Below are 14,752 nucleotides of genomic sequence, written 5' to 3' on the forward strand. Positions count from 1 at the left end.
TCCTGCTAAAGCAGACCTTTGGAGGCAGCAGTGATGGCTCAAATGATTGGGTTCCTGCTCCCCACATGGGATGCCTGGATTGAGTTCCCCGTTCCTGACCTCAGTCCAGCCATGGCACTCATGCGCATTAGAGAAGTGAACCAACAAATAGGGTCTTTCTCTCTCTACCTCTTAAGCAGCAGCAACAACAAAAAGGGCCCTATGTAATCCTATTTAAATTGAGTTATTTGTGAGGCCAGCACTGTGTCACAGGTGTTAAGCAACTGTCTGCAGTACCAGCATCCCATATGTGCACCTGTATGAGTCCTGGTTGCTCTGCTTCCAATCTGTCTCCTTGCTAATGAGCCTGAGAAAGCATCAGAAGATGGTCCAAGTCCTTGGGCCCCTGCACCTATGTGGGAGACCCTGGAAGATGCTCCTGGTTCCTGGCTTTGGACTGGCCCAGCTCCAGCTGTTGAGGCCATTTATCTTTCTCTCTTTTTCTTTCTCTTTCTCAGTCTTTTTCTTTTTTCCTCTCCTTTCTCTTTCTCTCTCTCTTTCTCGCCTTCTCTCTTTATCCTTTTTCTTTTTAATCTTTCTTCCTTTCTTTCTTCAAGTAAATAAATAGATCTTTTTTTTAATTGAGATATTTGTAACATAATAGCACTTTGCACCATTCTTGGTACATAGTAGTCCCTCAAAAATGTCACTATAGAGCAGTAGTTTCTCAAACGATGAAGCTCCCACAGAATGTCCAGAACATTGGTGTTTAATGCTTTTTTACTGTGTAAGAAAGCTTAATGATAGAACATTTATAGATTAGTGATGCTATATGTCTTGAAATTTTTACTCATGAGTTTAAAAATATTTTGTTCTTCCCTATTTTAAAATCTATGACTTGAAGCAGCTCAGATTTGGTTGTAAGTTTGGCCTATGCAAATCCCACAGTGAGTGATGCTGTCTTGTTCTTTGTTTCACCTAGACTGAGGCACACTAAGTCCTTTGCGTCCACAGTCAACCTGTAGCAGAGGGTGTCCTCTGCCTCAGCAGTGTCACGTTCATTGATGTGAAACCATGAGGCTTGGATGGTTAGACAATACAAGCTTTCTTAATGTGGCTGCCTTTTGGGGGGATGAGCAAGTGGTAGAAGTGTGGTAGATTGTCACCAAAGATGGCTGCCAATCCTTCCCATCTGTGTTCATTGTTCACGTACACTGCTTCTCCTAGGAAGAGATAGTCTGTTTTTCCCTTCCTTGAATCTTGGTTGACCCATGCCTGACCATGACAGATGGCAGCAGTAATACTATGAGTTCTTTTTTTTTTTCCTTGTTTTTAGATTTATTTATTTTTGAGAGTCAGGAGAGACAGATCTTCTGTCCACTGGTTCACTACCCAGGTGGCCACAATGGCCAGTGCAGGGCTAGGCCGAAGCCAGGAATTTCAACAGGGTCTCCCATATGGGTGCAGGGTCCCAAGCACTTGCACCATTCTCTGCTTATTTCCTAAGCACATTAGTAGGGAGCTAGATCAGAGTGGAGCAGCCAGGACTCGAACCGGTGCCCACATGGGATGCCGGCACAGCAGGACGGTGGCTTTACCTGCCACACCACAACACCCAGCTAGCTATCCCAGCCAAGGTGCCAATAATCTGAGTGAAGCCATCTTGGATGGTTCAGCCTTAGCCATTTCCAGCTGAATGCTATCGCATGACATTCTGAGATACAGAAAAACAACCTGGCTAAGCTCCATGAACACTCACAGGTGTGAGAAATAGATCATGGTCTTAAGCAATGTAGTTTACGGAGTTGTAATGCAGTAGTAGGTAATTGAAACAGTCAACTTGATACCTGAGACCGTAACACTATCTTGTTTATATTTATTACTGTATTTTCTGATAGCAAAAGTTTGTGTGATGAAATTATGTCGTCATGGATGGTCCATGTACTCAGGGGCCCATCTGAACAAGTGTGGGAGCCACTGGTTGGGTTTAGAGAGTATGACCTCTGGGGTTATCACAGTATTTCAGGATAAGTGGGTTTACTTCTCACAGAATATTAGATACAATAACTACCCCTAAAGGACAGATAGTCATGTGCCATAAAGTAAATGGTTTATTCAATCCTTATAGACAAGCCTCATTGCACAGGGTTTTACAGATGAGCTAACACAAGCTGAGAGATAGACATTAGTTGCCTGAAGCCACACAGCTTGTAAGTAATGGAGCCAGGAATTAAACTCACAGTAGTCTAACGTCAAAGCTCATGCTGCCCCCTCCCCACCTCCAGGTTTAGGAACATGTGTGTTAACCAGGAGCTTAAGTCAGGAGATTGATTCCATTTAGAAGAATAAGCCAAGAGAAAAACATGGGAAAGAACAGAGCACTGCCAGTCAGGAGACCTAGAAGTATGATTATACAATCATAGGCAAACCCAGCTTTGAAGTTTTATGATTTTTTTTCTTTTGCCACTTTTGTTAAATACTTATTTGAATTTTTATTTCTTGTTTTAATACTTATTTGAAAGAATGACAGAGATCTATTTGCTGGTTCACTCCCCAAATAGCTGATTTCCCAATGACTGCAACAGCCAAGGCTGGGTGAGGATGTGGCCAGGAGCCAGGAACTCCATTGACGTCTCCCACGTTGGTGGCAGGGACCTAACTACTTAGGGCATTCTCTGCTGCTTTTCCAGGTGCTTTAACAGGGAGCTGGATCAGAAGCGGTGCAGCCAGGACTTGAACCTGTACTTCAATGTGGGATGCTGACATTGCAAGCATCAAGTGACCTGTGCCACATGCCAGCCCCAAATGTATGGTTCTTGATCATTAGCAAAGTAGAACTTTCCCTCATGGATTTAATAGTTCTGTTTCCTCTAATGTCAATTATTTTTGCTTTTCTATAGAGATTTTACATTCTTTTATAAACTCATAACCCTTTATGATCAAGCAAGCTGATTCTGTTTTTTCTTTATTATGTCCCTTTTTTTAAAAAATTCTTATTTTTATTTGAAAGACACACACACACACACACTCTCTCTCTCTCTCTCTCTCTCTCTCTCTCTCACACACACATACACACAAATCTTCCACCTCCTGGTTCACTCCCCAAATGTGTGCAACAGCTGGGTCTGGGCCAGTCTGAAGCCTGGAGCCTGGAACTCTATCCAGCTCTCCCAAATGGGTGGCAGGGACCCAAGTACTTGAGCTATCATCTGCTTCCCAGGGTATGTGTTAGCAGGAACCTGGATCAGAAGCATAGGCAGGACTTGATCCCAGGCACTTTAGTATAGGATGTGGGCATCTATGTGGCAGTTTTACCCACTATGCCACAAAGTACACCCCTCTTTTACTGTTGACTGATTTTAATTTTTTTAGCATATAGAAATGTTTGAAAACCTTTATAACATTGCATTTATACACTTTTAAAAAAGTAATTTGAGAGATCAATCTCCAACTCATAGGTTCATTCTTCAGATACTGGCAACAACTGCAGCTGGGCCAAGTCCAAGCCAGAACTGGGAACCCAACTAACTGAACTGCCCTCTGCTGCCTCCCAGGGTGCATATAGCAAAAAGCTGGAATCAGAAGTTGAGCTGGGATTTGAACCGTGGCCTCCAATATGAGATGTGGGATCCCAAGTGGCATCCTGGTTCTAGGCCTAACACCCACCCCTGTGGCCTCTCCTGCTGGACTGTATTTTCTGTGTTCTCTCCATTCCCAGGCACCCAACAGGAGGCTCTTTTATTCGTCCAAACAAGGTGAATTTTGGAATAGACTTTCTTACTGCAGTTAAGAACCGCTATATATTAGAAGATGGACCAGAAGAAGATGGAAAAGAGCAAGTTGTTGTAATTGGAAATAAACCTGTGGAAACTATTGGTTTTGACTCTGTTATAAAACAGCAAAGGTAAGTGGAGTTGATAACGGCAGAGCTGACTTTTTTTCATGGTTTCATCGAGGTTCTGGATTGAAGTTCCCTTGACTGTATTTTGAGCCCCAGAACTTTGCTCCCAAATTGATTGTCCTTTCTATGTTAATAGCGAATGGAAATCTGAGGAATCCAAGAATTGACTCATCAGGGAAATTATTTTTCTAGATTGAAATTAAAATACTCACTTGTTAATTATTAATATTTATACCATATTTGTTGAGTAGTTATTAAATAACAAATGCTGACATTCTGGTCCATTGCTATTGGGTGGTAACATTTCCAGTTGGATTATAAGTTAGGAATGGAAGCAGTCTGAATTGTCACCTGTGTCATGTGCTGGTACCATCTTGTCATCCCTACCTCTGGCTTCACATCTTTTTCCCCTGGGGACCTTTGAAGCATGTGGAATCTTGGATCCCATCCCAGACTCACTGAAACAGAATTTGGGAGAATGGGCTCCAGGAATTTGCCTTTTTAAAATTTTTTTAAAATTTAATTTTATTTGAAAGAGTTACAGAGCAAAGTTTGGACAGAGAGTGAGGTCTTCCATCCTCTAGCTCACTCCCCAAACGGCTACACCGGCCAGAGATGAGCTGATCCAAAGCCAGGACCCAGGAACTTCCCCTGGGTCTCCTATGTGGGTGCAGAGGCCCAAGCACTTGGGCCATCTTCTGATACTTTCCCAGGGCACTTTAGCAGGGAGCTGGATCAGAAGTGGAGCAGCCAGGACTCAAACCAGTGTCCATATGTGATGTTGGCACTGCACATTGGGGCTTTAACCTGCTGTGCCACAGTGCCAACCCTGGAATTTGCTTTTAAGAGATGCCCCAGGCTGGCGCCGCAGCTCGCTAGGCTAATCCTCTGCCTGTGGCACCAGCACCCTGGGTTCTAGTCCTGGTCGGGGCACTGGTTCTGTCCCGGTTGCCCCTCTTCCAGTCCAGCTCTCTACTGTGGCCTGGGAGTGCAGTGGAGGATGGCCCAAGTGCTTGGGCCCTGCACCCCATGGGAGACCAGGAGGAAGCACCTGGCTCCTGGTTTCGGATCAGCGCAGTGCCAGCCGTAGCGGCCATTTGCAGGGTGTACCAACGGAAGGAGGACCTTTCTCTCTGTCACTCTCTCTCTCTCACTGTCTAACTCTGCCTGTCAAAAAAAAAAAAAAAAAAAAAAAAAAAAAAAAAAAAAAAGCAAGCCCCAGCCCAAGGGCACTAAATAATTTCCTTAAAGCTGCTGCTGCTGCCTGCGTGCACTGTGACTGCAGAGCAGCTCATTCCTCAGTGCGCGTGGGCCCTGGTGTTTGACCTGGACGACACATCCAAGTAGTGACACCTGCTGCTGCTATGAAGAGTCATTTGCAGCCAGGTGATCTAGGCCTGTAGTTTTTTACCTTCAGCCTCTAAAAAATAGACGCTCTGGTTCTTCTAAAGGAAATGCCTTGCTATCTGTTAAGATTAAACATAATATAAAATTAAAGTGCATATGGGTACAATGAAGAAATTATGGCACATCTACTTTTTAGGATAGATAGCTCCCATTAGAAAAAAGTTTTAAAAAGAATCTTATTCTAAGAATTTGTTCTTTAATTCTAAAAAAAATACATTTTTTGAGAATTTAGATGATATAAATAGAACAGAAGAAAGTTATAGCTAATGCTACTACCTAAAAATAGCTAATCTTGAGTAGTTTTTGCTGTTTATCCTGCCGATCAACTTGGCTGTGAAGAACAACATGCTTCATAGTGTTAGGAGTTCTTTGCTTTGTTCTTCCATTTAAATACAGGTGTTTAAATGCAGATTTTTTTTTTTTTTTTCTTATTGGTGAATCTCTTCTAGAGAATCCCATGGGCTCTGTGAATTCTAACAGCTTGCCAGCAGATTTCCCCCCTGGTTTATAAACAGCCATCACATAACTCATGAATTGCCCTGCTACTGAGGATCATTGCAGTTCAAAGTAAGCTGGTGCATCTCTTGACTGAAAAGCTAAAATGGTAGAGATTCAGAAGTAGTCTGTTACGTTGGTTCAAGATTGATTTAAGAACTTATGAGGCATCTTGATGGAATGGAGCCAGTGTTAGAGTCAGGCCAGCTGAATTCAGATGTCAGCTAAGCCACTTCTGGCTGCAACACAGGTTGGAGACACTTTTCATTTCTTAGTCTCTGTTTTGTTCTTTACAAAATAGTACCTAATATGTCAGCGCTGTTGTGAATAAAAAATGTGATTGTGCAATTCATGGCAGCTGTTAGTGTTGGATAGAAACCTCTACTTTAAGCCATTGTCTTTTTAAAAATTATCTTTATTTGAAAGGCAGAAAGAGAGGGAGATCTCTCATCCACTGGTTCATTCCCCAAATATCATTTCTTTGTTACTATCCAGCTGACCAGCTTTGAGTTTGTACTTCTGAGAAAGTCTTTTACAATAAAAGGATGAAAACAAATAAAACCCATTGTGTATAGTTTCTCTTGGAGATGGCTTTGGCAATGGGGTGATGCCTATAATGAGACCTGGTTCCCATGCTTTGTACCAAGTGTCTTGGCCAAGGAGGGGTATTTCAAATTTTAGAGGGAAACAGCGCCATCTGTCAGACACAGTGTGAACTACTAGTTTGAGGTCGTCTATAGTTTGAGATTGCTGCAGTCCCTTTTGATGATGTCATATTCCAGCAAAGCTGGATTTTGGACAAGGGCCATGATGAAAAGCGGCATAGAACAAGAAATGGGGGTGGTGGTGTTTAACCTTACTGAAGGGTTGGGAAGTGCTCAGCAGACATGAAGTTGTTAGGGCCTAGCAGTTGTTATGTTGTTTGGTCCTGATTACACCCTAAATTGGAACATTGGGTATTTATTTTGGCGTGGGAACACCATGCAAAAGTTACAGAAACACCAAAGGTCCTGTGAACTGAGGAAGGTGGGGCGCCTCTGCCCTGGAGCTCTGCTGCACCTTTTTAGATTTGGTTTATTTGAAAGGCAGAGTAACAGGGAGAAACATAGATCTTCCATCTGCTAGTTCACTCCCCAGATGTTCTCAATGGTCAGGGCTGGGCCAGGCCAAAGCCAGGAGCCTGGAATTTCCCTCTGAGTTTCCCACGTGTGTGGCAGGGTCCCCAAGCACTCGGTCATCTTCTGCCTTTCCAGGCGCATTAACAAGGAGCTGGATCAGAAGTGGAGCAGCTAGGACTCCGATATAGGAAGCTTGCCTTTCAAGCAGCAGCTTAAGCCGCTACGCCACGTTTGACTCCTGCTGCTGTCTTCCTAGTTCCTGAGGGTTGTAATCACTCATGCTTTGCATTTTTAAAAAAGATTTATTTATTTGAAAGAGTTACAGAGAGGCAGAGGCAGAGGTCTCCCACGTGGATGCAGAGGCCCAAGGATATGGACCATCTTCTACTGCTTTCCCAGGACACAACGGAGAGCTGGATTGGAAATAGAACAGCAGGAACTCAAACTGGCACCCATACAGGGTACCGGCACTGCAGGCATCAGCTTTACCTGATAGGCCACAGTGCCGGCCCTCATGCCTTGCATTTTGATCTTGTATTTCCCCAATTGTTGTCAGTTTCATGTTTACTTTTTTTTTTTTTAAGATTTACTTTATTTATTTGAAAGACAGAGTTACAGAGAGAGCTAGAGACAGAGAGAGAGGTCTTCCATCTGCTGGTTCACTCTCCAATTGGCCGCAATGGCTGGAGCTGTGCCAACCCGAAGCCAGGAGCTTCTTCCGGGTCTCCCACGTAGATGCAGGGGCCCAAGGACTTGGGCCATCTTCCACTGCTTTCCCAGGCCACAGCAGAGATCTGGATCAGAAGAGGAGTAGCTGGCACTAGAACCAACATCCATATGGGATTCCGGCGCCTCAGGCCAGGGCTTTAACCCGCTGCGCCACAGTGCTGGCCCCATCATGTTTACTTTTTTAAATACTTCTAAAATGAATCATTGGATAACAGGAGTATTCTGAGAGCTTCACAAATGTTAGCTTACTATGTTATTGTAGTGCTTAAATAAACTGTAGCAAAACATAGGGCACATAAAATTTTCCATCTTCAGTAAGTGATTCTAAAGTGTTACGGTTCAGTAGGATTAACTCAGTGCACATTGTTTTACAACCAAGTCTCAGAACTTTCAGAGTGTCCCAAACTGACACGCTGTCCTGTTAAGCACTCAGTTCCCCATCCCCTCCCCCAACTGTTGGCAACCACTGTGCTACTTTTTTCTTTTTTTTAAAGATGTATCTTATTTATTTGAAAGAGTTACAGAGGGAAGTAGAGACAAACAGAGGCCTTCCATCCACTGGTTCACTCCCCAGATGACTGCAACGGCTGGAGCTGAGCCAATCCAAAGCCAGGAGCTTCTTCCGAGTGCCCCCCAGAGGTGGAGGGGCCCAAGCACTTGGGCCGTCCTCCAGTGCTTTCCCAGGCCATAGCAGAGAGCTGGATTAGAAGTGGAGTGGCAGGGACTTGAACTGGTGCCCATATGGGATGCCCGTGCTGCAGGCCAAGGCTTTATCCCACTGCACCATAGCACTCGCCCCTTTGCTACTTTCCTTGTGACTGAATTTGCCTATCCTACAAACCGCATGTAAGTGGAATCTTAGTTATCCGTTGTGACTGGCTTATCTCACTTCCACGGTTTCACAAGGGTCATCCCTGTTGTAGTGGGATGCAAAACCTCCCTGCTGAAGGCCGGTGGCCCATTGTATGCACGAGGTACATTTCGCTTGGGTTGTCTCCACCTTTGTGGCTGTTGTGAGTGATGCTGCTGTGAACTTGAGTGTGCACCATGGCACTCTCCAGATTTGAGGCTCAGAGATATTTGGTAACTTGCCCTAAAGTCAAAGTCAATCCCAGCAGTCTGGCTCTGGTTTCTGTGTTCCTCGATATTAGAATGTTCAGAATCTTCTAGTGACTAGAAAACACAGGTTGACTGGCTGCTGGGAGTGGTGGTGAAGCTGAAGCTATGCACGCTGTGCAGGGCCCACCCCTGCGAGTACAAGAAGTACCCGGGGGTGTTTCCTTCAGTCCTGCCGGAGATAATCTAGACTTCAGCAGAAGAGAAGTAAATTTTTGTCTCTCATGTAGTAAAATCTCCAAGCATGAGAACGAATGTGTCTGTGATGCTAAACTCGCTGCTGAACTGGTGAGGGAGAAAGAGGTAGGAAGCAGGAGACTCTACAGGGTACCATTTATGTCAATTTTTTTTTTTTCTGTTAATGTTTGAGAGGTAGAGTTACAAACAGATGGAGAGACAGAGAGGAAGGTCTTCCATCTGCTGGTTCATGCCCCAAATAGCTGCAATGGTCAGGACTAGGGCAGGCTGAAGCCAGGAGCTTCCTCCGGGTCTCCCACGTGGGTGCAGGAGCCCAAGCACTTGGGCCATCTTCCACTGCTTTCCCAGGCCATCAGCAGAGAGCTGGATTGGAGGAGGAGCATCCAGGACACCATCCGGCACCCATGTGGGATGCTGGTGCTGCAGGTGAAGGCTTAGCCCGTTACGCCACAGCACCGGCTCCCTTACATCAAGTTTTATAACGTACAAAATTGCTGTGATGGTGTAGTGACTTGGAATTATATAGCAGAAGTAATAAAAAAGCTTACGAGTAAATCAGTGTAAGATTTCCCCTGAGGAGTGGGGGAGCCCAGGACTTCAGCCACATTGTGAAGCTCGATTGTCTTCTCTTTGTTCCCCTTCCTCTCCTCCTCCCTCTGACAACAATTTATCTCTTGATTTGGGTGGTGGGTACTGGAATTTGTATGTTTTTGGTACTTTATGTGTCTGAAATGCTCTCTAAGTTTTAAAAGGACCAGTGCCTAGCCTGCTTATATGTACGTGTGAACTCTTCTTTTTCTCACAGTGAGCTGAGCAAGTTGCAAGACATTTCTCTGAGAAGCTGTGCAGTAAGTGGTGCTGGTGACAAAGGAGGAATCGCCAAAGCATGTCCTAGTATCCTTTTCGCTGACAGGTTGGTTCTGGACTTGATCCTTGTTCCTGTGCTGGCTGCCCTGTCGATTGACCTTGACTCTCTTCCTAAACAGCTCTCTGATTAGTGGTGTTCTTTGTTTGTTTGTTTGTTTGTTTTTGCCACACATTGCTTTTGTGCCCCAAACTAAAACTATAGCAGGCCTTTGCCTGACAATTTATGGTCAGTTTTATCTGAGTGAAGGGATGCCGGATGAGCACAATGCCCTGAGAGAAACTGGAGCAGAGCTGTTCCCATCAGTGTGCTCCGAGGCCCAGGGGCCCGCCGCTGCACTTTCATTAACCCCAGTGTGCAGCACTGAAGTGGCTCTTTGCTGTGTAGGTGAGGCGGCTGTGGAGGGTGAGGGGAATGGAAGTGGACATGGAAGAGCATGTGGTGAGGAGCACAGTGCCAGGCAAGTGTCGGGAACGTTCCATGCTCTGGTCCTACTCCAAAATGGTTTCAGAAGCCCAGGAATTGGGTGGTGCCTTGGTTCTTGTCAGCACACGAGGAAAGATGGGTCAGTGGACGGGTTTGAGAACGTGGGTTGAGTGGCTGATGAGAGTGGTCAGGAGTGGCCCTGACCATCCGCACAGTGCTGTTTTCTCTGCTCTTTCGTGGGGAACAGTCGCCCCCAGACTTGAAGGAAGGAGGTTTCCAGAGCTCATGAGGCCATTGTGGGTGATGGCAGATCCGGCGATGCCTCTCCTGCTGACCCTGGTTGGATTCCTGCCAGAGGCTGCAGTGTTGCTGGGTGTGGTTAGTGGAGCCAGGTTCCCTGGGGCTCATCTCTGAGGGCCAGGCTGGAGGCAGGGACTGGGGAGTGGGAGTGTGGCAGGCCTCAGCGTGTCCAGTCGGAGAGCTCCCTGGGATGGTGGTGGTGGGGAGATTGGCTCTGTGCTGGGGAGAGTTTGTCCACAGTAGCAAGGGGAGCTCCTGGAGGCGTGTATGGCTGACGGTGGCGGGTGGGGCTCTATTAACTGAGACTGTTTGTCCAGCACTGATGTTAGCATGTTGGTGGTCGCGTGCTGGCCTTGCCAGTAGCAGTATTTCTAGCCGTAGCCTACATAATGAGAAGTATCAATGAGGGAAGAATGATTGTGCTTAAACCCTTTGGACTAGCCTGATGACCCAAAGCGCCCCCGCCTGCAGGGCCGACATTAGGAGGTAGGGCCGTGGGGAGCCTGGAGCAGCAGCAGCAGCAACAGCTCACATCTGGATAGGCCTCCTCAGCCCCAGAAGCCAGTGGGCAGCTGTGAGGCCACGGTGCCGGACAAGGAGCCCGAGGGACCTGGGCGACGTGTGCCGGGTCCCGCTTTGCACACAGCCCGCGCCTGTGGCTTTCCCCCTCCTGCTGGACCCGGTTCCCTCGCTGCCTTGCTTTGACAGCACCAGGCCATGTGGCATCTCGGGGGTGGGGATGATACTTCTGTCCTGAATTTCTTGGTAATTTTTTTTTTAGGGAAAGGATTTATTGGGGGGAACCCAAAAGGCAGAGGGAAGGGGTGAAGAAGAAGGAAAAACAGGAGTAAGAGAGAGACCAAGAGAGAGACCGAGAGAAAAATCAAGTGACAGGCAGACAGAGAGAAAAGAGAGTGGTAGTAGTTTCTGTGTTCCACCTGTGCCCTAGGTCTTTCCTAGGCCCAGGGTTGGTGAGCTTTCTCTTAAAGGGCAGGACAGTGAATACTCTAGGCCTGTGGGCGATAGGCATAACCGTGTAGGCACTTGCATTGCCACTTCAAATTCAGCCATTCAAAAATACCAAAACTGTTCTTAGCTCTTGGGCCCTACCAACCCAGGCAGCTGCGGGCTGGCTCCGGGCCCAGGCCTAGCCGCCAGCCTGGCTCAGCACCCTCCCATTCCTTGCATCGCACTGCCTTCCCCTCCCTGTTCCTGATCCACGGGTGAAGCTTTCCTATCTGGTTCCTGCCTAACACTTTCCTTTCCAGCCAGTCCTCAGGTAGGACGCTGCTGTTAGTGTCAAACCAAACACAAGCAGGACCCTTTCTCCGGGTTTTAGCCACGTTCGGTGACACCGTGTTGCATTATGGATGCTAGGTGGCGGTTTCAATCCACACTTGCTCAGTCCACACTCACCCAGTTCTCCGCCTGCCCCCACCTCAGCCTCTTCTGTGAGCAAGGAGACCACAGCGGTGAGCACCACACCTGGGTTGTAGGGAACAGCAGCAGCAGCAGGTGTGGTGGCGGCCATGGCGGCCACGGCGGCCACGCTGTCCCTGCTGCTGGATCTCAGGTCTGGCCCTCTGGCTGCTCCTCCACAGGCCCCTTGCCTGGAGGCAGAGTGCTGGGGGTCCTGGCTCCTCCTGCATGACCTTCCCTTTCATACTCTCCTCTGCAGCCCCTGCTGGTACCTCAGGGCATCTAGAGTGTAGCCCATCCCAAATGCTGTCCCCTCAAAGCTGCTCATCCCGAGGCTCTCAGGAAATGACAGCCCTGACTGTACGGCCCCAGATCATGCCGTTGTCCTGGACCTTTGTTTTCTCCCGTCCCACATGCAAGTGCATGGGCAAACGCCGTCAGCGCCACTTTGAGGGCAGGGTCCCTGTGCTGAGCCTGGCTGCTGCACCCCTGCCCTCTGCTGCCCTGCCACCCAGTCAGCTCCCTGCACTTGACCCACATCCCAGAGCTCCCATGGTAGCCAGAGACTGGCGTAGCCTTTGAAGTGGCCCTCGAGGCCCTTTGTCACAGCGGCCTCTGTGACCTCCTCTGCAGCTCCCCGGCCCGGCTGCCCCAGGTCCCTCGGAGCTGGTGGCCCTTGTCCCAGGTGGAACGCGTTCCAAACACAGGCCTTCGCTCCTCCGTGTGCCTTCCCACGTTCCTGTCAGTCCCCTGCTTGCATGTCACCGTGTTGGAGGGAGTGGTCTTTCCTATAAACTGCCTGCTCGCCCCCTCTCCTGCGTACCCTACCCTAGCGCCCAGAGCACAGGCTGTGTCTGATGCATGCTGGGGGCCTTGTGTGTCCACGTCTCCCCCACAGAGACTTGGCTTTGCTCACTGCTCTCCTCGGCCTTCAGTGACTGCTGTGCTTGGAGCAGAATCTACACAAGTGCGAGTGTGTAACCCTCCCCCAGCTGGCCCAGGCCTGCTCCAGGCTTCTTTCCGGTCTGTGTGAGGGCACCTTGCCAAGTGACGCCCCTCGTGCTCACTGCTGCCTTGCCGCTGGAGACCCTCGAAGTTCCCACATCATTCCTAGCACTTTTGAACATGTATCTAAGCTAACCCCTGATGTCCGCCCTGGAGTGATATTTACTAGGGACTCCTAGGGGGCATAGTAACAGCACACGGTGGGCGCAGGGCATGTGCTGGGTGTGAAGCCAGCAGGTGCTAAGCTGTGCAGAGGGAAGGCCTGGGGGGTACACTGCAGGTGCTTACTAACTCAAAGTCGCCATCGCTGGCTTTGCACCTTTCCTTTTTTGTTGGCTAATGCCAGTGGTTTCTCTTTGACTTTGGTTCTTACTCATTTGATTGTAGATATTTGTCTCACATTTTGAGCCTATGACAGTGAACCTTTTAGTTTCTGAATGAACAGTTGCATAAAAGATAAGAAAGTACCATATATTCACGAAACAACTCCAGCAGAATTAAGGTAAAGGCTGCAAAGTAAAAACTGAAAGATTCCGTGCTCTAGACTTAAGGAACTGCTCTTGCTTTTCCTTGTCTTTTATGAATCTGTTGAATTGCTGCTTCTTAACACGTGCTTTTAGATATTAGGAAAATAGATTTGTCAAAAAACTTGCTGTCGTCGTGGGAAGAAGTGATATGCATTGCTGACCAACTCCAGCACCTGGAAGTTCTCAATCTCAGGTATGAATTTGGGATTGTCAGAAACAAATTCCTACCTAACTTTTCCTGGCCGCCTCACAGGGCTTCTGTGAGGACAAGATAGGGAAGAGAATGGAATTAAAGCTGCCGCCTGGTCAGTGTCCTGATGCAGGCGGGTTTTGGTTCCCGGAATGTACCGAACATGAACTTCCTAATATGAAGTGATTCCTTAGGAAGCCATGTTTTGCTATTTCAGTTGGGTGGGAGAAGAGGTAGGCTGATGTACTGAGCTAGATCTTTATACTTCTTACGTAAACCTGACCATAAAAAAGTGGAACATTTAGTGGAGGAGGAGAGGGATATTTTTCAAAGAACTTACCTATTTGGAAGTTGCTAGCCTTTGATTGCAATAGGAATGAGTAATTTCATTGGGATAATGTTAATTCCCTCTTGATAGATTTTTCACTAATCTCCCTGTGTTACTGCTGTCACGATTTTCCAGGCCTTCCTGAGTTGATGATTAATTCTAATTAACTTTAATTTTTCGAAGGGCTTATCCAGGCATCCCCTTTCAGATTTGAACCATCTTTATGTATGCATGTGAGCAGTGCCTGGTGGAGGCAGGTACAGTACGGCAGGTAGCCAGGCCTAAATTAGTTGTGCCTCAAAGTAGTGGAAATGAGTGTAGAAATGTGACGCAGCGTACGTCTCCTGTTCTGAAAATATGGGTAGTGCTTTTTCATGCTGTCCTCTTTTGGAGGGATTGAGTGCCTTCTGAGATGAGGCTCTCGAGAGAACTTAATGGGCAGTCATTTATTTCATCCATCCTAATAGCAAAAGGACAGACTGTTAAGAGAGGCAACCTGTAGGCCGCCACCTAGCCCATCAGCAAGGCCCGAGAGCAGGACTTCATTTTGCAGTGGCCAGGGCTGCATCTTGTGAAGCTGGGAGGCAGCCTGACAAATGCCTGTGTTTCAGGAAATCTGCAGCCTCCCGATGCTGTCCTAACCTTGTTTTCAACACCATTGCCTGTCAGACACCCCAAAGTTGTATGTTGTAAATATTAAAAATCAGGTGGCCTGGATTCATTTTGTTTTTACTAGAATTTTATTATAA

General features: G+C 47.3%; 1 protein-coding gene across 5 annotated transcripts in view; it reads left to right on the forward strand.

Annotated features, from left to right (window-relative positions):
* The window catches only part of TBCE (tubulin folding cofactor E), an 88,387-nt gene that overhangs the window by 58,683 nt on the left and 14,952 nt on the right, over positions 1–14,752 (forward strand). For all 5 annotated transcript variants that reach the window (XM_002717344.5, XM_051820727.2, XM_051820728.2 and 2 more), the window contains 3 exons: positions 3,698–3,883; positions 9,749–9,837; positions 13,579–13,678. In XM_002717344.5, the coding sequence (XP_002717390.1) occupies positions 3,698–3,883; positions 9,749–9,837; positions 13,579–13,678 (375 nt within the window). The remainder of the gene's footprint in view (positions 1–3,697; positions 3,884–9,748; positions 9,838–13,578; positions 13,679–14,752) is intronic.

This window comes from Oryctolagus cuniculus, chromosome 13 (assembly GCF_964237555.1).
Source record: "Oryctolagus cuniculus chromosome 13, mOryCun1.1, whole genome shotgun sequence".
NCBI classification, from domain to species: Eukaryota; Metazoa; Chordata; class Mammalia; order Lagomorpha; family Leporidae; genus Oryctolagus; species Oryctolagus cuniculus.